The 23474-nt window shown below is 46.7% G+C and overlaps 2 protein-coding genes across 2 annotated transcripts in view; both read left to right on the top strand.

Annotated features, from left to right (window-relative positions):
• The window catches only part of S1PR5 (sphingosine-1-phosphate receptor 5), a 14054-nt gene extending 6295 nt beyond the window's left edge, over positions 1 to 7759 (top strand). The window contains exon 2 of the mRNA XM_053464854.1: positions 6165 to 7759. Within this exon, the coding sequence (XP_053320829.1) occupies positions 6507 to 7661 (1155 nt within the window). The 5' untranslated portion in view covers positions 6165 to 6506 and the 3' untranslated portion in view covers positions 7662 to 7759. The remainder of the gene's footprint in view (positions 1 to 6164) is intronic.
• Positions 7760 to 14769: 7010 nt separating this feature from the next.
• On the top strand, positions 14770 to 22885 carry KEAP1 (kelch like ECH associated protein 1). The gene is made up of 5 exons (XM_053464846.1): positions 14770 to 15320; positions 20637 to 21322; positions 21916 to 22121; positions 22331 to 22507; positions 22651 to 22885. The coding sequence occupies exons 1-5, from the start codon at positions 14778 to 14780 to the stop codon at positions 22881 to 22883; spliced, it is 1845 nt and encodes a 614-aa protein (XP_053320821.1). The 5' UTR covers positions 14770 to 14777; the 3' UTR covers positions 22884 to 22885.
• Positions 22886 to 23474: the final 589 nt, after the last annotated feature.

The following is a 23474-nucleotide window of genomic DNA, read 5'->3' as shown; positions in this document are numbered from 1 at the left end:
CCCCTCCCAGCGCTGTATACAGTAATAACCCCTCCCAGCGCTGTATACAGTAAAATAACCCCTCCCAGCGCTGTATATAGTAATATAACCCCCAGGGCTGTATACAGTAATATAACCCCCCAGTGCTGTATACAGTAATATAACCCCCCAGCGCTGTATACAGTAATAACCCCCAGCGCTGTATACAGTAAAATAACCCCTCCCACCGCTGTATACAGTAATAACCCCCAGCGCTGTATACAGTTATATAACCCCCAGTGCTGTATACAGTAATATAACCCCCCAGCACTGTATACAGTATTAAGTAACCCCCCAGCACTGTATACAGTAATGTCGGTCAGTGACAAAAACCTGGTTTTACCTCATTTTGCTCCAATAAACTCCATTTATCTGCAGACCTGGAGGCTGTGAGTCGTGTAGTATTTTGGGTGACTTTCCCACCTCAAACACCACACTAAGCTGATGCTTTATGGCAATGCTAACAAAGTCCAATCCTTCATAGACTTTAGTCAGAGTTAGAATTAGTGTCTTTCTGTGTGATTTAGACTGAGGTATTCTATTGTTCCCCACATGCAGTATAAGGAGTAGATTGGGGGTCAGGTAACAGAGCGAGAACTCATAGAAATGGCTGATACCTGGGAACATCTGGGCAACTCGGAGCCTTCCCTTGCGGGACGCGGCCAGGATTGCACACTGATGGCAGCGGGAAACACCCCCTCTTAAAGGGAAAATGGGCGGGGGTGGGTGTGTCGAGACCCCGCCCCCGTGACCTCTCCGCAATCTCCGGGTCAATCTCCGGGTCAAACCCAGAGAGTTCCCAGGTACGGTGGATGCGGCTGTGTAAAAACGTGCTATTACGGGGAAAAAACTAGAGCCGTTTAAAAGAGGAAACAGCAGAATGTTTTTGGGAAATAATTTTGAATCTGCTGCTGGGCTGCTGAGATTTCCGCTTTAATTCGACTAAAATAATAAAAGAAAAACGAACAAAGCGGACCTTATTGCGTAAAACGAAGTCCGTCAGCGGAGGACAAAAGATGTTTAAGTGTATTTTTACGGTACGGGGGGGGCTGATGGGAATATTCTTCACAAGCTCAGTCCGAGGCGGTTCAGAATATTAACCCTTTAATAGCCGGCAAACTAGATTGTTTTAACCCTGATCCGCACCGATGCCCATAGCTGCCAACAGTCACATTTGTTCAGCTGGACTTCTGCCACGCCTGTTGGGTTCTGTCATGACATCACAATTGTCCGGGGTGGGGGGGGAATAAAGCAGAACTGCCAGCTGGGAAAAAAAACCAAAAACGTATTTCCCTGGTAATTTGAGGGAAAAAAGGGATAGGTGAGTTAGTCCAGCAGAGTTTGGAGGGGTAGAGGGCGCGAGGGTGAGGGCGCGAGGGTGATAGGTGAGTGGGGTGTTAGGATTTATACACCCGCCTCGTGTCTGGATTCCAGTGCGTGTCATCGTGCACCTGGCCCTCTCATTTTTTACATTTTTTTAAACATGTGTTAGAGCGAGTGCAAATATTTGGAAACGGGGGCTGCTCTAGAATGCCCCAAGCCAATGGAGCTCTATGGCAGATAGAACCAATGCGGTTTATTATTATTATTTACTTATATTACTTTAGTTTTATTATTTTTTACTTTGCGGAGAGGGTGGTAGATAAGCGGAAAATACTCCCAGCAAAAGTGGTAGAGGCTAATACAGTGAGGGAATATAAACATGCGTGAGATAGATATACGGCTGAATCAAAGACAAATAAATATAATAATATAACATTTTTTTGCCACAAAATATCTTTCATTTAATATAATTTCCCAGCGTGGTAATTTACCTCATTTACCATAAAATGTTGGCCGAGTTGGCAATTAAATGCAAATCATTTTAAACACCGTGGGATTCAAACCCGGTTGTCGATCTCACTGCCCCCTCTGTCTCCTGAACAGGAAAAAAGAGCGATTTATATTGAGATGTGAAAGGATGCCCGCTATCTGCGCACAAACAGATAAACTTTCCTGTTTTCAAAGAAAAAAACTAAGATATTTTTGTCACGTTTCAGGAAACACTAAAATTCCCAGGAAACGAGCAAAGGACACTCTATAATATAACAGTGCCGAGTATCTATACACCGATAATGAACCCCGCGCGCTGTATAATAATACCGAGTATCTATACACTGATAATGAACCCCGCACTGTATAATAATACCGAGTATCTATACACTGATAATGAACGCCCCGCGCTGTATAATAATACCGAGTATCTATACACTGATAATGAACCCCGCGCTGTATAATAATACCGAGTATCTATACACTGATAATGAACCCCGCGCTGTATAATAATACCGAGTATCTATACACTGATAATGAACGCCCCGCGCTGTATAATAATACCGAGTATCTATACACTGATAATGAACGCCCCGCGCTGTATAATAATACCGAGTATCTATACACTGATAATGAACGCCCCGCGCTGTATAATAATACCGAGTATCTATACACTGATAATGAACCCCGCGCTGTATAATAATACCGAGTATCTATACACTGATAATGAACCCCACGCTGTATAATAATACCGAGTATCTATACACTGATAATGAACGCCCCGTGCTGTATAATAATACCGAGTATCTATACACTGATAATGAACGCCCCGCGCTGTATAATAATACCGAGTATCTATACACTGATAATGAACCCCCGCGCTGTATAATAATACCGAGTATCTATACACCGATAATGAACGCCCTGTGCGCTGTATAATAATACCGAGTATCTATACACTGATAATGAACCCCGCGCTGTATAATAATACCGAGTATCTATACACTGATAATGAACCCCGCACTGTATAATAATACCGAGTATCTATACACCGATAATGAACCCCGCGCGCTGTATAATAATACCGAGTATCTATACACTGATAATGAACCCCGCACTGTATAATAATACCGAGTATCTATACACTGATAATGAACGCCCCGCGCTGTATAATAATACCGAGTATCTATACACTGATAATGAACCCCGCGCTGTATAATAATACCGAGTATCTATACACTGATAATGAACGCCCCGCGCTGTATAATAATACCGAGTATCTATACACTGATAATGAACGCCCCGCGCTGTATAATAATACCGAGTATCTATACACTGATAATGAACGCCCCGCGCTGTATAATAATACCGAGTATCTATACACTGATAATGAACCCCGCGCTGTATAATAATACCGAGTATCTATACACTGATAATGAACCCCACGCTGTATAATAATACCGAGTATCTATACACTGATAATGAACGCCCCGTGCTGTATAATAATACCGAGTATCTATACACTGATAATGAACCCCCGCGCTGTATAATAATACCGAGTATCTATACACCGATAATGAACGCCCTGTGCGCTGTATAATAATACCGAGTATCTATACACTGATAATGAACCCCGCGCTGTATAATAATACCGAGTATCTATACACTGATAATGAACCCCGCGCTGTATAATAATACCGAGTATCTATACACTGATAATGAACTCCCGCGCTGTATAATAATACCGAGTATCTATACACCGATAATGAACGCCCTGCGCTGTATAATAATACCGAGTATCTATACACTGATAATGAACCCCGCGCTGTATAATAATACCGAGTATCTATACACTGATAATGAACCCCGCGCTGTATAATAATACCGAGTATCTATACACTGATAATGAACGCCCCGCGCTGTATAATAATACCGAGTATCTATACACTGATAATGAACCCCGCGCTGTATAATAATACCGAGTATCTATACACTGATAATGAACCCCCCCGCGCTGTATAATAATACCGAGTATCTATACACTGATAATGAACGCCCCGCGCTGTATAATAATACCGAGTATCTATACACTGATAATGAACGCCCCGCGCTGTATAATAATACCGAGTATCTATACACTGATAATGAACGCCCCGCGCTGTATAATAATACAGAGTATCTATACACTGATAATGAACCCCGCGCTGTATAATAATACCGAGTATCTATACACTGATAATGAACGCCCCGCGCTGTATAATAATACCGAGTATCTATACACTGATAATAACCCCCCCGCGCTGTATAATAATACCGAGTATCTATACACTGATAATGAACCCCACGCTGTATAATAATACCGAGTATCTATACACTGATAATGAACGCCCCGCGCTGTATAATAATACCGAGTATCTATACACTGATAATGAACCCCGCGCTGTATAATAATACCGAGTATCTATACACTGATAATGAACGCCCCGCGCTGTATAATAATACCGAGTATCTATACACTGATAATGAACCCCGCGCTGTATAATAATACCGAGTATCTATACACTGATAATGAACCCCGCGCTGTATAATAATACCGAGTATCTATACACTGATAATGAACCCCGCGCTGTATAATAATACCGAGTATCTATACACTGATAATGAACCCCGCACTGTATAATAATACCGAGTATCTATACACTGATAATGAACGCCCCGCGCTGTATAATAATACCGAGTATCTATACACTGATAATGAACCCCCGCGCTGTATAATAATACCGAGTATCTATACACTGATAATGAACCCCCGCGCTGTATAATAATACCGAGTATCTATACACTGATAATGAACGCCCCGCGCTGTATAATAATACCGAGTATCTATAAGTCATTAGTTTGTAGCGGGATGGAGGAAGTAAAATGTTCTCGCTGGCGCTTTAGGGGTCAAGAGGAAAACAAATGGGTTTCCTTTTCCTGAAGGTTTCTTGTCTTAGAGAAGGAGGTGAGGAATGATTGAGGAGCGCTCCGTGGGAGACGTGTTTAAAGAGTATCTCAGTTCCCAGGCTTTACCTTCCTATTTCATGAAGGGTACTGAAGATCACTTATTGACTACCCCTTCTGACCTGTAGTCGGTCCGTGCATCCACCTGCCCTTCTGTAAGTTGTGCTTTCTGACATTAACTTTTATTTCAATGTTTTAAAGAGACCCTCCAGCAATCATATATATTTTATTGCATGTGACAGCTGTGGGGTCCCATCACATTTTCTGTGTGCAAATGCATTAGAAGCCCCCCATATACATTTTTTTTCTTAAAAGGTCCTCTAACCCGGTTTGCAGAGAACATATTCTCCTCTTCTGTCCGATGACGCACGGTTATAATAAGTTATTACGAGGCTAACATGACGGGACGTGTTCTTCCAACGAGTAACACCGAGTCCTGAGCTCTTGGAGAGAAAGTGATCCGCCGCTGCAGCTAATGATTACTGCAACACACGCACCGTCTCCTCCCATCACCCACAGCCGGCACACAACGTACATACAATCTGCCGGCAGATCGCACTTCCAGTCTGCCCATCTTCCCTGGTCTCGTCTAAGATTCAGGAGCCATACCGCTTATGTCGGGAGGATACTCCACGTATCTACTACCCTCACAGTATCAGATAAACCATACTAGTTCATTGATGGTGTGAAGCGGTACCTAACGGGCATTTCAATTCAAATGATATCGTAGTTACAGAATTCTGTAGAAGACCACGGCTGGGACTCAACTCCGCATTCTAATTCCAACCTAGATCCACGTAAGGTCCACGCTTTGGTGAACCGGCCGGCGGAGCTTCCAATGTGAAACGAAGATCCACGCTTAATTCCATCCCTTCTAGGGAAAGATATTTGTTGGGTCTCAAACCGGGGTGGCGATAAACACCGTAAAGGTTTAACTAAACCAACTAGAAAGCTCGTGACTCATCGGAACGGTGATAATTTATTCGAGTGTGCGTGGGGTCCACAAAGCAAACAATGTGATATTACCGGGCCTTTGTGTGGAGATTGACGATACGGATTAAGCTCATTTAGTTAATAATCCATGGGGTGTGATCGGGTTTGATCATTTTACCGTAACTCTTGGGCCTTTCCCTATCAGCAAAACTTTACTAAATAATTACTGAGGGTTTTTTATTTTTCTTATTTGGAAACTAATTATAGGGAAAATATCAATATCTTCATACGGTGCTTATTTTTGTTATTTTGTTACTTTTTGTGAGAAAAATGGAGGTAATTTTAAACAAAAACTGTAAAACCTTAAAAGTCACGCATTTTTCTTTTTCTTGTTCTAGAATCTTGAAGTTTTGCGTGGATTATGACATCAGCCATGGATTTATGAAGGAACACTGACACCTAGTGGCGACAACAGGGCATTGCAGCAGGGCGAAGGCTCTAATGCAGTTCAACGACATCTACGCCTCTATAAGGGGATTTACTAAAACACAATAAGCTTCTCCCTTTTTAGAGGCCTGGACTTATTGTTTGGAAGCGACAGACGCGCTCACTGGGATCGTTAAACCATTTCTTTTTGGACTCGAGATCAGCGGTCGAATACTTTGCTTTAAAATGATCCGGTAGTTGCCTTCGGCTTCGGATTTTTGGACCGGGAATAGGGAGTAGGGAAAGAGCGCACCATGGATCCTGTAACACACCAATATCGACTAAGTCGGTTTTACCGGGAATATCAAAACAATGACATCATCTCCCTACACTACAACTATACAGGAAAGCTAAGCACCAGCAGATACAAGGGTGGATTAAAAGCCGAAGCGGTGGTGTTCTTGGTGGTCTGCGTCTTCATCGTTCTGGAGAACCTCGTGGTCCTCTTAGCCATCTGGCGCAACAAGAAATTCCACTCGCCCATGTTCTACCTTCTTGGGAATCTCACCCTGTCGGACCTCTTGGCCGGCGTGGCGTATATGGTGAACATTGTGATGTCCGGCGCCAACACCTTGCGCCTGACGCCTGCCATGTGGTTCATTAGGGAGGGAGGCGTCTTCATCACTTTGACCGCATCGATATTCAGTTTACTTGCTATAGCAATCGAACGGCACATCACCATGGTCCGTATGAAGCTTTACAGTGGAGATAAGAAGGGCCGAATGGCCCTGCTTGTGGGGGCGAGCTGGCTGGTCGCCATACTTCTGGGTATATTGCCAATATTGGGATGGAACTGCATCCAGAACCTCCCTTCCTGCTCCACCATCTTGCCCTTGTATTCCAAGGATTACATCCTTGTCTGCATCAGTATCTTCTTGGGCATCCTCATCACCATTGTGGTCCTTTATCTGCGGATATACCGGATAGTGAAGAACAACAGTCAGAGACTGGGCACCCTGCGAAAGGGCGCCTTGAGGAAGTCCCAAAAGTACATGGCTCTCCTCAAAACCGTGACCATCGTCGTCGGCACATTTATCGGCTGCTGGCTACCGCTTTTTGTGCTCCTCCTGTTCGATGTCTCGTGCGAGGTGAATTCTTGCTCCGTTCTATTCAAAGCGGACTACTTCCTCGGCTTGGCCATGATCAACTCGCTCCTGAACCCTATCATCTACACGCTGACCAGCCGTGACATCAGGAGGGCCATCCTTAAACTGATCTGCTTCTTGTGCCTAGCCACGGAAGACGGCGAGACCAGGCGGAGATTCGGCATCTTGCCCATCCTCGAAAGAAGCACCAGTCGGTCCGAGAAGTCATCCCACAAACACGAAGGTTTGGAGACCACGGTGTCTTCGGGAAATGGGACTCCGACCCCAGTGAAGCCCCTCGTGTCAAAAACCGCGGCGTATTAAAACTTTTTTCAGGCACCGCACTGACTCACAGAGACAAACCTAATAAAACACTTCATTTTTGGAAGGTCATAAATCTAAACTAAAAAATGCATCTGCTGTGAACACTTACAGCACCGTCTAGTTATTGCAGTTAGACAATGAGTCTTCTGTCTCATAACTCCTCCCACAGCCGCCTTTACCAAAAGCACTGAGCATTCCTCAGTACACTTCTTGCACATGCTCAGTAGAGCTCCCCATTCTAGCCAATGGGAGCCGAGCCACTGCAATCAAGCAGCAGTCAATCACACGCATGCTGTATGAACACTGATGCTGGCATACATGTGATCAGCTGCCCCTTTGGTGACTTTAATAGCGTACATATTAACGTTAACACAATGGGCTTACAATTGCAGTGTTTGGGGAGTATACTGTCTCTTTGAAGTCGAACGGCCCTGTATAATGCATAATTCAATGTGTAAGGAGGCTGTGAATAAATCCTGGTGATATAACTATACATTACACGGGGCCGTCCAAGCTCTTCCTGCAGCGGAAGCTCGCTGGGGACGGACCCTCGTAACGTATAGGAGCGGAAACACAGCTCTCCCGCCAACTCTCCCTTTAGTGAATAGACCCATTTGTGCCATTGAGTCATGGGATAAAACCCCAGCCCTGCAACCAGCAGTAAGGAATATCAGGCGTTGTAAATAGTTCTGTGTATATAGCTACAGTGTAAATAGATATATATTTGCAGTTCTGTGTTAGCAAATGACATATATCATTTGCATTGTCAATAAATACATTTGCCAGACTCCTGGATTTTCTTGGAATGATTAAATTGGAATTTTAACAAAAAATGCTTTACATTATCACTAGTTTTTTATTTTAATTCAAATTTAGCCTTTTTTTTTTTTGCTTTTCAATGTAAAGTTAAATATACCGTATGTATCGTAATTTATTACAACTCCAATCTAAATGATAAGGATACAAAACAAACGGCAGAGATATTAATCTCCAAGATACACATCACAGATACAAGCCCGCTGGCCCCCATCCACCTCATCAGAGGTTATAAGTGGCCCCTCACAATTGTATGTGGCCCTTGTGTGCTCCCCCCAATATGATTCCTGAAGCCGCCTTTTTATTCGAGTGTCTGATGCTGCGTATTTCCACCTTTATACTGCTATTCCTTCCTAATATTGACAAATGCCTCATCGTCTAATAATGCTTCAGATCACTCAAAAATGTCCTGTGGAAAATAACAATTACCCCCAAAGTGCATTTTAGGCGACTCCGTCGTTGCCCATCAATCTTACGTATCAAGACAGACAAAAGACTTACTTTCTAGAGGGTACGGCTGTGATTTGTGACATCGTTCATTTATGTCGTCATATAATCTCATTACATATTAGCACATAAATAAAGTGAGTGAGAGCCCCCTTGTGGAATAATAGAGTACTGCAATTTACATAAATTCAACAACAGACCCCATTTAAACCATTTAATCCAGTTATTGGCTAATATCTGTCCACTCACCCCAGTTTCTGCTGTGGAATAAACTCTGTGGTGGACCAGTTAGAAATATAGACGTTTCCCCCGCCCATACTGGTGTGATGGACAGAAGGCGATGGATATTAAACATCCCTGACAAATCTCCAGGAAAAAGAGTCACAATGTTATTATCTGACCTCATGAAGTATTAGAGTTACAATAAATATGCTGAATCTGTGAAAACTCCATGCTTAGAATCATCTTGGCTGCCAAGTCATTCCTAGCTTTCAATTCATTGTGATGTCATGATTGTGATGTCATGGTGAGCTGATCTCACAATGCCTTACAGAGGGACTGCTATGCTTCAGGTTCTATCTGATCCTCTACAGAGCAGATTAATCATCCTTTCTTCTCCTTTCCACTTCAAAGCTATTAAAGTAACCTCTGCCATTTGCTAGCCGATAACGGTTAACATTTTAGTCCTGCCTATCTATCTATCATCTATCTATCTGTCTATCTATCTATCATCGGTGATCATCTGTGATAAGAATGGATATAAAACCCGCAGTGAGCCAGAAACCCCGCTGCCTTCCTCACTGGAGATAACCCGGTCTGAGAGTCCTGGCCCTCTGACTCCTCATTATTGATGGTAATAACCGCATTACTCTTTGCGGCCACTAGAGGCCACTTGTCTCCGGCATAGTCTGTATGATGTTACCACTGCAAGCCCAGCGCCGGCTATTACGTCACCATGTGATCAGATGACATCGTGAGATGGTAAGACATTCTACCGGCTCCAGAATGTCCGTGTTTGAAAGTCTGTTCCTACATCTTTTTTTGGTTGTATATTTAATTAATTATTAAATTCCATTGCACAGTAAAATGATGTTGGTTTCTTTGTTGCCAAAAAGTTAGTTGTAGAATTAGGACACATAACATAAAAACACAGATTGTGACAGCAAAAAGACTCAGACCTTACTCAGGTTTGGGCCTTAACCATACGCCTATCCCATGCATATTTGAATTCCTTCACTTTATTTGCCTTTTACCACTTCTGCCAAGACACTGTTCCACTTATCTACCAAACTACCAGTAAAGTAAAACTAACAGACCCCAACCCCTTAGTTTTAGACAATGAGCTCTTATCCTAGCTTTTTTTTTGCTGCTTTGAAATAAACTTCCCTCCTGTACTTTAAGTCCCTTTAAGTATTTAAATGTTTTGGTCCCATCCCCCTCTCTCTCTTGTAAGCTACACATATCGAGCTACAGCAGGTAGCCACGTGTACTTCTGACTAAACTAAAAGCCAACTTTCCCAATTATTTAAACAAAATAAAGCCTTCTGAATAAGCATTGAATATATTTTCCATTCGTGCTGTTAAATATAAATATATATATATATATACTGTATATATAGATTGCAGGGTTCTGTAGCGATCATGTGACCCGATGTATGATCGGGCTGGTTCGTGTAAATGGAGAGCTTTCTTGCCAGTGATTGGCTGCACTTGGATCCAAAGTTTGCACCAATCACGCTTCTACACTTTTTCCATCTGCCCGCTAAAGAACGGGCATTTGCACGGTTTGCCCGATAGCCAGTCTGGGCCTGATTCTAGAATCTCAAAAATGTTTTAAAAATATTTATCTTACTATAAAGTCTATTTCATTTTTTTTTTTTTTTTTTTACTTCTTTTAAAAATAAATAAATAAAATGCTTGGTATTCTGCCCTCTGCACTTTTACCTTCACAATAAGGAAGAAGGAGAAGAAAGTCACGATGACTCATCAACCAGCTGACGGCGAGTTTTTTCTCCCCGTATCCGGAGAGTTTCATGTTTGAGTTAAACGCGAAACATACGGTTCCAGATCCACGTAGGAGCCCCCGGAACAAACGGGATGTTTAGGGAATAGAAGGCGTGAAATGTTAAAATATGGGATTACCCCCCCCAAAAAAAAAGTTTATGAAAGGCAAAGGCCCTGTATAAGGCATAGTTTAAGTTGGGAGGTGAAAGCCATGTCATTGATTTAACTATTCATTATGCAGGGCCAGCTCAGCCCTTCTTGCAGAAGAGGGTCACCGGCTTTGGCTCTTCGTAATGAAATAATAAATAATATTATACGTCTCGTGGGTTACGGCGTCTCGAGGGCTCCTTCTTTGGCCGGCTGTCACCTCAAGTATCTTCTCAAGTGTACTCAGCGTCTGCCGCAGATTCCCACGGACTCCGTCTCCTCATCTCACCCAACAGCGCTCTCCCGGTAATGCGGTCAAACCACTTAGCGGACAAGACCCCGTCATCGCAGACAGGCCGGCTTCCTAATTCCACTATTCTTAAGGAGAACCCTGACAAAGCGTCTTTTATTTATTAACTGTTTATGACCCTCCAGGTAAATGAGTGCGATAAGAATGAGCTTCCCCTCTGTACCTTTAAAGAAGGACTCTAAACCGGCAGCTAAGAGGTTACGACGAGGTCTGCTGCTGATACATGGAGGATACCTGAGAACGTGAAGTCACTTCTGGGAATCTGTGGGCAGGAATCCAAATATCTGCTGAAAACTATTTTCCGAGAAAGCTTAAAGGGGAAACTCATCGTTTTTTATCTTTGATGGCTATAGTCGTCGTATTTGTACGGTCAGCCGGTCCGGTTACCTCAGCAGAGGAGCAGGAGAACGCGCAGAACGTGCAGAAGGTTTCGCTCCTGCTTCTCGCGATGTGATTTACCTGCAGTAGGTCCCGTGTAGGTCCCGTGTAGGTCCCGTGTTCACTACCGTCGTGTTTCCATGCAGGACTTTGGACGCTTAAGGTGCGCTAGAGGTCAGAGAATTCCTGCGAATAAAGACCCCTTTTGTTATTACCTATACATTATAAGAACCAGGGGCAAAACTAGAAAACAATTGCCATGGGACCCTCTGACTTCACCAAGCAACATGTCCCACACTGCTAACTTTGCCCCAAACCGCTTGCGAGTGCCACCTTTGCCCCCAAACAGCTTGCGAGTGCCACCTTTGCCCCCAAACAGCTTACATGTGCCATTTTTGCCCCCCAAATGAGCGGGACAAGTGGTGGCCCAGGCTCCCTAAGTTCGACTATGATTGTTACACCCCAGATGATAACTCAATGTAACCATGTAAACGGCATTCTCATTACAGAACACAAAGTCATAGAAACATGACGGCAGATCAGATCCATTCACCCGTCTAGTCGCCCGTTTCTCCTGCTGTAAAGTCTCCGACCTTAATCAGTCATTGGTCTCGTCTTAGATTCAGGAGCCGTATGTCTGTCCCATGCATGTTTAAATTCCTTTACTGTATTACCCGCTACCACTTCTGCTGGGGAACTGTTCCACTTATTTACCATCCTTTCAAAGTATTGATATAGCTCATTTATAAAATGGATTTGTGAAATATATATCTTTTGATTTGATAAAGAGAATAATTGATCATCCTAAAAATCTACCCTTAATATATAACATTGTTTTCATACACCGCCCAACACAATTTGGAATACATTTTGCGCCTTTATGAATATGGTGAACGAGCCCCCACGCACACAGTGATCCCGGGGGCCCACGCACACAGTGATCCCGGAGGCCCACGCACACGGTGATCCCGGGCTCCGTGTGCAGAAATACCTGCACACTCGCTGTGACGGTGCGGGCGCGCACAGAAATCAGCTGCCCTGGCTGAACTTTCACTTCCCCGAACGTTCCACAGCCCCGTGCGCCGCAGCCAATCAGCGCTCGCCATCCTCACTCTCCCCCTCTCCGACAGCACCGGGATCCAGGGCCCGCCCGACTGGGCATTGTGACCTCACACGGGACACGCCCCCAGCCTGTTATTGTGACGCTGGGTCCTGCTGCTTAGTCACGCTGACTGCTCTGGAGTATGGCGGGGGCGGAGGGCACCGGGGGCCGGTAAGTGTGTGGGCCAAGGGGGTAACTGTGCCAGGAGGGGTGGGTACCGGCAGTGGAGAGAGCCCCGGAGTAGGATATAAACAATATGGAGGGGGGTTGTAGAAAATACCAGGAGGAGGGCTGTGAGAGGGTGTCCGGGAGCCAGGGCAGGGTTATATGGCGACAGCATGGGCTGTGGGGATGTACAGTGGAGAGCTGGGGCCCTGACAGTGGTATATTGTATAAGTGCCGGTGAGGGGGGGGGGCAGACATTGCCTACAGAGAGGGCATTAAGTGTAACCCCCCTCCTCCTTGGGCACAGGTGTGCCAGCCACAGTGATCTATACGTTATAGGGTTAAGGCTGGGGGGGGGTAGATGGTGGGTAAGCTATGGGTGTACAGCCTGGCATTACACGGGCAGCCGCCATCTGACCTATAGACGAGAGGATGATACAGACTGACGTATTTACAGTATTTACGCCAATACAGACTGTCACCCCGACAACACCGTCACCCGACTTTACCTACCATGTAGGAAAATATTTCTTCGCTAAGATGAGTGGTGGATAAACGGAAAGGATTTCCAGCGGAGGTGGTAGAATTTAAACACGCGTTAAAGGATATCCTTAATGAAAGACGAGACCCATGGGTGTTTTGAGATCAGAAATTAGATTGTTATAAATTATCCGCCGTGACGTTCTAAAGGGTTTATATGGGATCAAAATGATTTAGAGGGCTCTTATCGCCATAGTAACCAGCGAGATGCTACTGCTGACTGCACTGGTTGCCAAAGCGATAAGACCACTATCCAAACTGTGCCGTCGGCCCCGTTGTTTATAATAGGCCCCCTATCGTGCCTCCTGCGCTGCCTATAGATAGCCATATGCCATTCACTCACTGTATTGGCCACTTCTGCTGAGAGGCTGTTCCATTTATCTACTACCCTCTTGTTGAAGTAAATGTAACGTATACTTTTTCAGAGCGTGATCGCTGCTGCCATTAAAATTCAGGATCCCCCCCTCGCCGCACTCCGTAGCCAAGGCCACCCCCACGGTTACATATTTACCAGAAAACACGTCACGTGAAACGCGCTTAAAGGAAATATTTCAAGTTTTTTTTCTTTTTTTCTTTTCTTTTCAGATATCAAACAAGCAATGAACTGAAAAGCATCTTCTGGGATTTTCTCGGATTCGTCTAACTGGATTTTTTTTTTCTATACAATACTATATAAAAAAAATACTATACTATTAAAAAAAAACAAAAAAAAAACCCAAAAACCCCTCTGATTATTTATGGTTATTTTTTTAATGGAATGAATACTCGGAATTAATCGCTTTGGTGTAAATTATTCCTCTGGATCCAAAATCATGGAGTGATCTTCAAACTGTAGTAAAAACTTATTATTCCTGCGGGAAAAAAACCCAAAAACCTCCCATGGATTAATTAAAATTTCTCTGGATTCTGTTACGTGCGACAGTATTTACCAAAAGCGGTGTAAATAATAAATTATTTTTTTTTTTCCTTCCCAATCCTGCTGTAAAAAAATTCAGGTAAATACGAACCTATTGATTATTTATTATAATTTTTATTTTTTCCCCAAAGGCTATATTTTTGTAAGTGTGGAAAAAAAAAAATGCTAATATAATTTTAGAATTTTTTTCAAAATTTTTTTTTTTATTTTTTTTTTTCAATTTTCCCCTCGTTTTTGGATAATGCGTAGCTGAGACCGGCGGACGGACGGACGGACAGAAGGTGAGCTGGGATGTATGCCACGGAGTGCCAGGCAGAAGTGACGCCCTCCCATAGCAATGGCAACCGCCAGTTTCAGTACTCGTTGGCGGACCACACCAACCAGGCGTTCCACATCATGAACGAGCTCCGCTTGGGCCACCAGCTGTGCGACGTGACTCTGAGAGTCAAGTACAACGACCTGCAGGCGGACTTCGTGGCCCACAAGATCGTCTTGGCCTCCAGCAGCCCCGTCTTCCGGGCCATGTTCACCAACGGCCTGAAGGAGTGCGGCATGGAGACCGTGCCCATCGAGGGGATTCACCCCAAGGTGATGGAGCGCCTCCTGGAGTTCGCCTACACGGCCAGCATATCGGTGGGCGAGAAGTGCGTGATCCACGTGATGAACGGCGCCGTCATGTACCAGATGGACAGCGTGGTGAAGGCGTGCTGCGACTTCCTCATCCAGCAGCTCGACCCCAGCAACGCCATCGGGATCGCCAGCTTCGCCGAGCAGATCGGCTGCCAGGAGCTCCACCAGAAGGCGCGCGAGTACATCTACATGAATTTCGGAGAGGTGAGAGCGCGTGCGCGATGTATCCAGGGTGCAGGGTCTCGTGGCGATGGGCTGGGTGGTTCGCGCAGGGCGCCTTCGCTCAGCAGAGGGGGTCTTTAGTCCTACCGGCGGTGGGAAGAATGAGACGGACCAGAGACCCCCGTTGTGTTCTGTCGCCATCCTTTAGTACAGGTAGCCAACGAATAGTTAATCTGTGGGTTACGGGGGCCCGGAATGTAATCAATAAGAGGAACTTTAGGAACGTTAACCGGTTAGTGTCCGCGTCTGTCCGTCGGGGCTGTTATAACAGCGGAATCTTGTGTGTGATCGTCCTTTCATCCGCAAGCAGCCCAGATGTTTGAAGGGCTTCTGTGGTTGCTATGGAAACGGCTTCCCTTTTTTTTTATTGTATCCAGTCGGCGTCGGGCGATCCGGCATCGTTTAGGAATTCCTTACGGGCCGGTTTGTTGGCGTTCGCTCGGGGCACGGAGCCGGAGAGCCGCGCTTTAAACGTCTTCACGATGAAAGAATTACATTTAATGCCGCTGAGATCCGCCGAAAAGACAGCGAGAGGCGAGAATTATCAGCGCGTTTCCCGGTCGGTCCGGGCAAAAAAGTAAAAATAAAAGAGAGAGCGACCCGGAGGTATTTATAGTGGAGCGTACTGGGATTACTGGGACTCACTGGGAAAATGCTGACCTAGATGGGCTCCGTTACCTAAATGGTGTTCACGATCGAGGTAAACAAAGGGATCTTTGTATTGTACAGGAGTGCTACGCAAATGTATGGATCGAAGTTGATATATTAACCCTCGAGTGACGGGGTCCTAGAGTGCATTTTTTAACCCCGCTGTCACTGAATAGGATGCATTTGCTTTGCGTTCGGCCGGCAGCGTGTTGTGCGTGTTGTGCGTGCGTGTTGTGCGTGCGTGTGTGGTTGACGTTGGCCGTATGGAGAGGTATGTGTGTAATGCGTCTTTATTTGGTTCAGCAGGAATAGCAGGTTGTAGCCGGCCACCTCCTGCCAGAGGCAGTAACACGCCTCTACATCCTCTAGATTGTAAGCTCTTGTGAGCAGAGCTCTGCGTCGGGTCGCCTTGGCCCGTCCGTTCTCGTTCTGTGGGACCCCTTGGCTGTCCGGACGGCGCTGTGTAAATAAAAGATAATGACTTTGTTTGTGATGGGGAACGAATGCTGCCGCTTTATAACTGAATAAGAAGTTCTGTTTCTGTGGCGTTATTATGCATTGCTTTATATGGCGCCATCATACGCAGCGGCGCAGTACAGCGCCTTTAAATCGCTTTGCTTCTCGAAATCGAAGCAAAGCGATTCATAACCTCAGCTAGTCTAATGTCCGTTAACCGGCGTTTCATTCCTGAGTCCGGAGGGGCCGATGATTGCTGATTCCCTCGGCCCATCTAGCCTCCTCGTAGGGACTCGTCGGACATAGGTTCAGGAGTAATACGCTGATGGCATGCGTGTTTTAGATGCCCACACTTCATAGGCCTCCACCGCTTCTGCTGGAAGGCTGTTCCACTTATCTACCACCCTCTCGTACAGTAAAACTTCCTTACATTCCATCTAAGTTTATATGTTTCAAAACCAACATATAATCGAAATTCTCCGGGATGCCATTAAGTTGATTATAAAAAGTCGCTCTGATCTAAGGCTTCCAAGGTGGTTTTAACCCCTAATGTGCCTTCTTTTAATAACCCTGACTTCCCCTATGTGTGCCCTCCCCACGATGTCATTTGGATGTGACCTTGCTCCGTGTTCTCTTTCTACACGGAACCGTAACCTTTCAAATCACGTGAATCACTTTATTATTATTATTATTATTATCATCATTATAATTATTATGCACAGTAGTTTTCTCCTTATACCCCGCGTTCTTGCGTAAAGCCGGCGTTTTCTGATGGCCGCTCATTTTCTGATGGCCGGCGTACAGCTTGTGCCCCAAAACACCCTTTCAGGGATATAATTGAGCATCTTAAAGTAGGACCTGGTATAATAGCTGCCCGTTGTCCTGGATCGGAGGTGGCAGTCTTGCTACTGATCTTTATTTTGATATCCCGACCCCAGCGTTATGTGGTGTCCGTCTAGCTGGTGAAGGAAGATATCTCTTCTTTTTCCTCACGCGGGGCACTTTCGCCGTCCTTTCCCAATAATCCCGCGTACCCAGCTTGTTCATCGTTCCCACCCATCCCTGGAATCCCAGCGTGGACGTGTCATCCCTCTGCGGCTGTGAGTCATGTGAGTGATCTCGGCAGATGATGAATGCGCCTGCCCCGAGCTCCCGGCCGAGCTGACTCACTGCCTCCTCCTGGGGTGGAATTTGCTCTCTCGCTGCCGCTGGGGTCACTTATGTAAGAATGACTCCGGAAAAACAGGATCCCCGGAGGGGGCAGATTTAACAGTTTCTCTGCCACACAGCCACACGTTGTGAATTATACACGTTTCTCCTTCCGGTGCGTGGCTGCCTCCTGTCACTATGCTTTTTTACTTTACTGAGAGGGTGGTAGATAAGTGGAACAGCTTCCCAGCAGAAGTGGTAGAGGTTAACACAGTAAGGGAATTAAAACATGCATTCGATATCAATATGCCTATCCAATGCTTGTTTGAATTCCCTCACTGTATTAACCTCTACCACTTCTGCTGGGAGGCTGTTCCACTCATCTACCACCCTCTCAGTAGTAACATGTTCTTAGTCAGTATGGCTTCCCCAGCCTCCGTTATTTGACGTTCTCTGCTGTCATTCGGTAGGTTGTGTGATGTTTTTTTTATATTTTTCAAACACCGCACCGAGCTGATGGTTTATGGCGATGCTAATGAAGTCCTGTTTATGCTAATGAAGTCCCCCCTCCCCCCCAACACCTTAGAGGGTCTCCATGATGAAATGTTTTATTTTTACAGCTCCTCACCTAATAAAGTGTTTTATCTGATTTATGACTCTTTAGGTCGCTGATCGTCGGCCCTCGCCTGGCCCGTGCGTTTTATACAGGGGATTTAATTCGGTTTCTGCCGGGGGGGCCAAATAGCAGAACCCTTTTTCGTTACCCTGATTTCTTCTCATCTCAGACACTGATTTCCCGCGAAGGTCGTCTGAGGATATTCAGACGCTGGCGTTCTCGACGGGTCCCCGGGGTTTGGAGACGTCGGGTTGGGGACGTGCGTGCGAAACCAGCTCCCTATAATAATATGGAAGCCGGGGGCAAACGGGGATCTGCCGCTCGTCTCGTTTACACGATCCCTTTAACTGTACTTCTTCTGGCTTCATGCCAAATATCTGTCGGGAAAATTGGTTACTAAATAGAATTATTATATATCGTTTTATTCTATTAAGTGCAGTTATAAGAAGGACGTGTCCTCAAAGTTACCTTTTTATCCTATGTGTTATTATATTAAATATATAAAATAATACGCTGTGACGGTATCGGGACCCCCGTCCTAATTATTGCGTTTGGGTGTGTGAGCGGCCCCCGTTGCTGAGCGGGTGTATAAAATGAGCTCATAGGCAGCGATTGGCATGTCATAGGATGCTACATTTGCCCCAATTCAGATCTGCCCCGGTCCGGGGTGCTGCTGTTGTGACGTGGAAGGGTCTAGGAGTAAGAATAGCTCAGCCACGAAGCCATGGACCACTCACACTCACAGAGCCGAGTGCTGGAGCCCGTGGCGCCTGTCCTCGTCAGCATCTCTCGCTACCGAGTTATAAACGGCCCCTGGCAGAAGCGCTGTGCGTCGGGAGCCTCGTGAAATGGGTTGCCGAGGAGCTGCGCGTTGCCTGGAGACCGCTATGTGCACAATGCCAGGAGGCGGCTGGAAGCCCCATGTAGGAGTCTGGGTTTGGCGGATGCCAGGAGGACGCTGCCTGCCGGGATACATAGTGCCTGCTGTAAAGTTTGGTGGAAGAGGGGTAAAGGTCGGGGGCTGTTTTTCAGTGAAGGGTAATGTTAATGCTCAGGGTACCAAGACACTTTGGACAGCGCTCTGTTTTATGGGAACGGTTTCGGGAAAACCCTTTTCTATTCCAGCGTGACTGCGCCCGGCGCACAAAGCCAGCTCCATAAACACATGGATGGATGGATGAGTTTGGGGTGGAAGAACATTTAAATGTTACAGTATCGCAAAACAACTGCGTCCTGCTCCTTGTATACAAAATACATTAAAAAGGAACTGATTATTGGAGGATCAGACTTCATTAGCATCGCCATAAAGCATCGGCTCAGTGTGGTGTTTGAGGCGGGAAAGTCACCCAAAATATCACATGACTGACAGCAATGGCTGCCTCCAGGTCTGCAGATAAAGGGAGTTTATTGGCAAAGAATGAGATAAAACCAGATTTTTGTCACCGACCGACATTACCGTATACAGCGCTGGGGGGTTATTACTGTATACAGCGCTGGGGGGTTATTACTGTATACAGCGCTGGGGGTGATATTACTGTATACAGCGCTGGGGGGTTATTACTGTATACAGCGCTGGGGGGTTATATTACTGTATACAGCGCTGGGGGGTTATTACTGTATACAGCGCTGGGGGGTTATATTACTGTATACAGCGCTGGGGGTGATATTACTGTATACAGCGCTGGGGGGTTATTACTGTATACAGCGCTGGGGGGTTATTACTGTATACAGCGCTGGGGGTTATTACTGTATACAGCGCTGGGGGTGATATTACTGTATACAGCACTGGGGGGTTATATTACTGTATACACGCTGGAGGGTTATATTACTGTATACAGCGCTGGGGGTTATTACTGTATACAGCGCTGGGGGTGATATTACTGTATACAGCGCTGGGGGTTATTACTGTATACAGTGCTGGGGGTGATATTACTGTATACAGCGCTGGGGGTTATATTACTGTATACAGCGCTGGGGGTTATATTACTGTATATATGGGGTTTTCCATGGGACTTCCAGCTTTGTGACGCCGTACGCGTTGCGTCAGTCTTTTTCTTGTGGGCCGGGTATGAAAGGGGAAGAGCTGGGAACGGATGAAAAGTTGCGTTGCGTAAGCAGAGACGATGGTGTTTACGTTTTGTTTACTCCGTGAGCAGGTGATTGTGGAAGCCGTCCTCTATCGCAGGGAAGGCTCCTGATCCCAGAATCTCCGTGCCGTTAACAAACTGTATGATTAGTTTACTGACAGCCCCGCGTGTTAATTAACCCTTTAATATGTGTTCTTAGAAAACAAAACAAAAAAAATGTACCTGAGGTAGAAGCTGCAGCTGTGTGGCAGCCCCTCCTCCGTTCGCGGTGTATCTGTCATGGCGGCCCCCGGGTAGAATGTTTTCTTCGCTCTTCATCGTGTTCTTTGTCGCGTTCCCCAGGTCTCCAAACAGGAGGAGTTCTTCAATCTGAGCCGTTGCCAGCTGGTGAACCTGATCAGCCGCGACGAGCTGAACGTGCGCTGCGAGTCCGAGGTCTTCCACGCCTGCATCAACTGGGTGAAGTACGACTGCGAGAGCCGGCGGCCCTACATTCAGGCCCTCCTGCGGGCCGTGCGCTGCCACTCGCTCACCCCTCACTTCTTGCAGCTGCAGCTGCAGCGCTGCGAGATCCTGCGAGGGGACTCCCGGTGCCAGGACTACCTCTCCCAGATCTTCAAGGACCTGACGCTCCACAAGCCCACACGCCCCCACCAGGGAAGGATCCCCAACGTCCCCCAGTTCATCTACGTGGCGGGAGGCTACTACCGCCAGTCCCTTAGCTTCCTGGAGGCCTATAACCCGGTGGACGGAGAGTGGCTTAGTTTGGCACCTTTGGAGAAGCCCAGGAGCGGCCTCGCTGGATGTGTGGTGGGGGGGCTTTTGTATGCCGTGGGGGGGCGCAATAATGCCCCGGACTGCAATAGAGACGCGGACGCCCTCGACTGCTACAACCCCATGAATAACCAGTGGTCGCCCTGCGCTGCCATGAGCGTGCCCAGGAACCGGGTGGGAGCCGGCGTCATAGACGGGCAGATCTACGCTGTCGGTGGATCTCATGGCTGCGTCCATCACAACAGCGTGGAGAGGTGGGTGAGCCGGACGTCGGTCATATATATATTATATTATTGTTCATGCGCAGACAGTGTACACAAGCACCAGTCGCTCGTGCCAGCGGTTCCCGTGCCAGGTTCATGTACGCCAGCTTTCGGATCACACCCATGCCTCATATATTTCGCAATCGCTGCCAACTTCCCCCTCCGCCCTCGTGGCTTCTGGCTATACCACGGTGGCGCTGCCATCTTTTACCCCCCCCCGGTCGGCGATCTCCAAGACGCCTCCTGTATGTTGTTAGACCCATCGTAGTGGATGCGCTCGCCCGGCCGGCAGCTATTTCTCCGTTAGCCGGCAGCTTGTGTTGTATTTGTGGCATATAAATACCCCGTGCCAGCAGACGCCGTGACCTTTTCTGTTTGTTTGCGTCGCACAAACCTCACTGATAACGGCACAAAGCTATCATATCCCTGATCCGGGCAGACCGCGGCGGTGCCCAATTCACTCCGAGCCGGTGCCAAGACCAGCCTCCGCCTTACGTATGGTTACTCAGGGACTATTACCTCGTGACGGTCCCGGCAGGTGACTCACACCTTTTTTTTTTTTTTTTTTTTTTCCCTCCCCGCAGGTATGATCCTGAAAAGGACGAGTGGCAGCTTGTGGCACCGATGAAGACCCGGCGGATCGGAGTGGGAGTTGCAGTCCTCAACAGGCTTTTATACGCGGTCGGGGGGTTCGATGGGACGAACAGGCTGAGCTCTGCTGAGTGCTATTACCCCGAGACGGACGAGTGGAAGGACATCGCGCCCATGAACGTCGTCCGCAGCGGGGCAGGTGAGGCTTCAACTTTTTAGAGGTTTTGTAAAGTTAATCTGCCAATCAATGGCCCACGGAGGGGGGGGGTTGGGGAAGGTTCAGCTCTGCAGCTTCTCCCTAAGGCTCTTTTCTTAAACGATCATTGGCTGGCGCTGGGTGGCAGAGCCGGAGAGGATCCTCCTTTTCATTTTCTCTGGCATGCCCCCCCCCTTTATTTCTCATTGAAGGAGCCTGCGCCCTGGATACGAACGTATACGCGATGGGTGGATATGATGGCACCGACCAGCTGAACAGCGTGGAGCGATACGACGTGGAAAGGGATTCTTGGAGCTTTGTGGCACCTATGAACCACCGTAGGAGCGCTCTTGGGGTTACCGTCCATCAGGGAAGGATCTATGTCCTTGGTAAGTGGTCCAGTCCGGCTTGTGTGTGATTCCCCAGGGGGGTCTAATGTCGTGCGTGCATGCGCAGAAAGACTTCCCGTCGGCTTCAATTGGAATGCTTTCCCGCGATTATCTCACCCGTGTAATTTTACGTCTTCTCGCAGGCGGGTACGACGGCAGCACGTTCCTGGACGGCGTCGAGTGTTACGACCCGGCCGCGGACGCCTGGACAGAAGTCACCCACATGATGTCCGGACGCAGCGGCGTCGGGGTGGCCATCACCATGGAGCCGTGCCGCAAGCAGCCGTGCGGGAGCGGCTTCACGGAGACAACGAAAGATTGCTATCTGCACGAAAAACACATCGGGTGCGGCTTCTCCCCGAGCCGCAAAAAATAAGGATAATTAAAAAAAAAACTGCGTTAAGGCTAGGTTTCCACTTGGGTTTTTGTCCGGCGTTTTTTTCTTGATGAAAAACGCCAGGAAAACTGCCAAGAAAACTGCCACTGCATTTACCTGCGTTTTGGCGTTTTTTCTGCAGTTTTTTCTGGCGTTTTAGCCTTTCTGTGGAAATTGCTTTTTTTGACCTTAGGCAGTTTTTCCAGCCTTTACAAGTTAGAAGTTTCACCCAGCTAAAAGGGATTAGGATAAATGGCAAGTATCTGCCCTCTCCTGATGTCATTTACTTGGTAGACCCTTTTGTCTCTTTTCTGTGGTTTGTAAGGCATGCTTTATTCCGAATGTCTGCTCCTCTGGGAAGATTGGCCCCAAATGATGGTGCAAATTGTTTGCTGTTGCTTTTGGCACACAGGATCCGGTCGCGTATGTTTGTTTGTAATGGCATGTTTGTTCCAAATGGTGTAAAATTCAATATGAACCAGTCCAGGACTTTGTTTTGTGTGAAACTGTTTGTTTCCAGCCTATTTCTCGTAGGACACACAGATACTGGGTCCATCCTCTGCATTGTAACTGTGGAAAAAACGCCATAAA

The sequence above is a fragment of the Spea bombifrons genome, chromosome 4 (assembly GCF_027358695.1).
Source record: "Spea bombifrons isolate aSpeBom1 chromosome 4, aSpeBom1.2.pri, whole genome shotgun sequence".
Lineage (NCBI taxonomy): Eukaryota > Metazoa > Chordata > Amphibia > Anura > Pelobatidae > Spea > Spea bombifrons.
Note: the sequence above shows the minus strand (reverse complement) of the source record. Positions and strands in the feature narration are given on the sequence as shown.

Bases quoted from the DNA above. Each gene is read 5' to 3' on its own strand.
- KEAP1 (XM_053464846.1), top strand. From the start codon at position 14,778: ATGTATGCCACGGAGTGCCAGGCAGAAGTGACGCCCTCCCATAGCAAT. The intron at 21,323-21,915 runs GTGGGTGAGCCG...CCCTCCCCGCAG, and splicing joins CATCACAACAGCGTGGAGAG to GTATGATCCTGAAAAGGACG. The intron at 22,508-22,650 runs GTAAGTGGTCCA...GTCTTCTCGCAG, and splicing joins GGGAAGGATCTATGTCCTTG to GCGGGTACGACGGCAGCACG.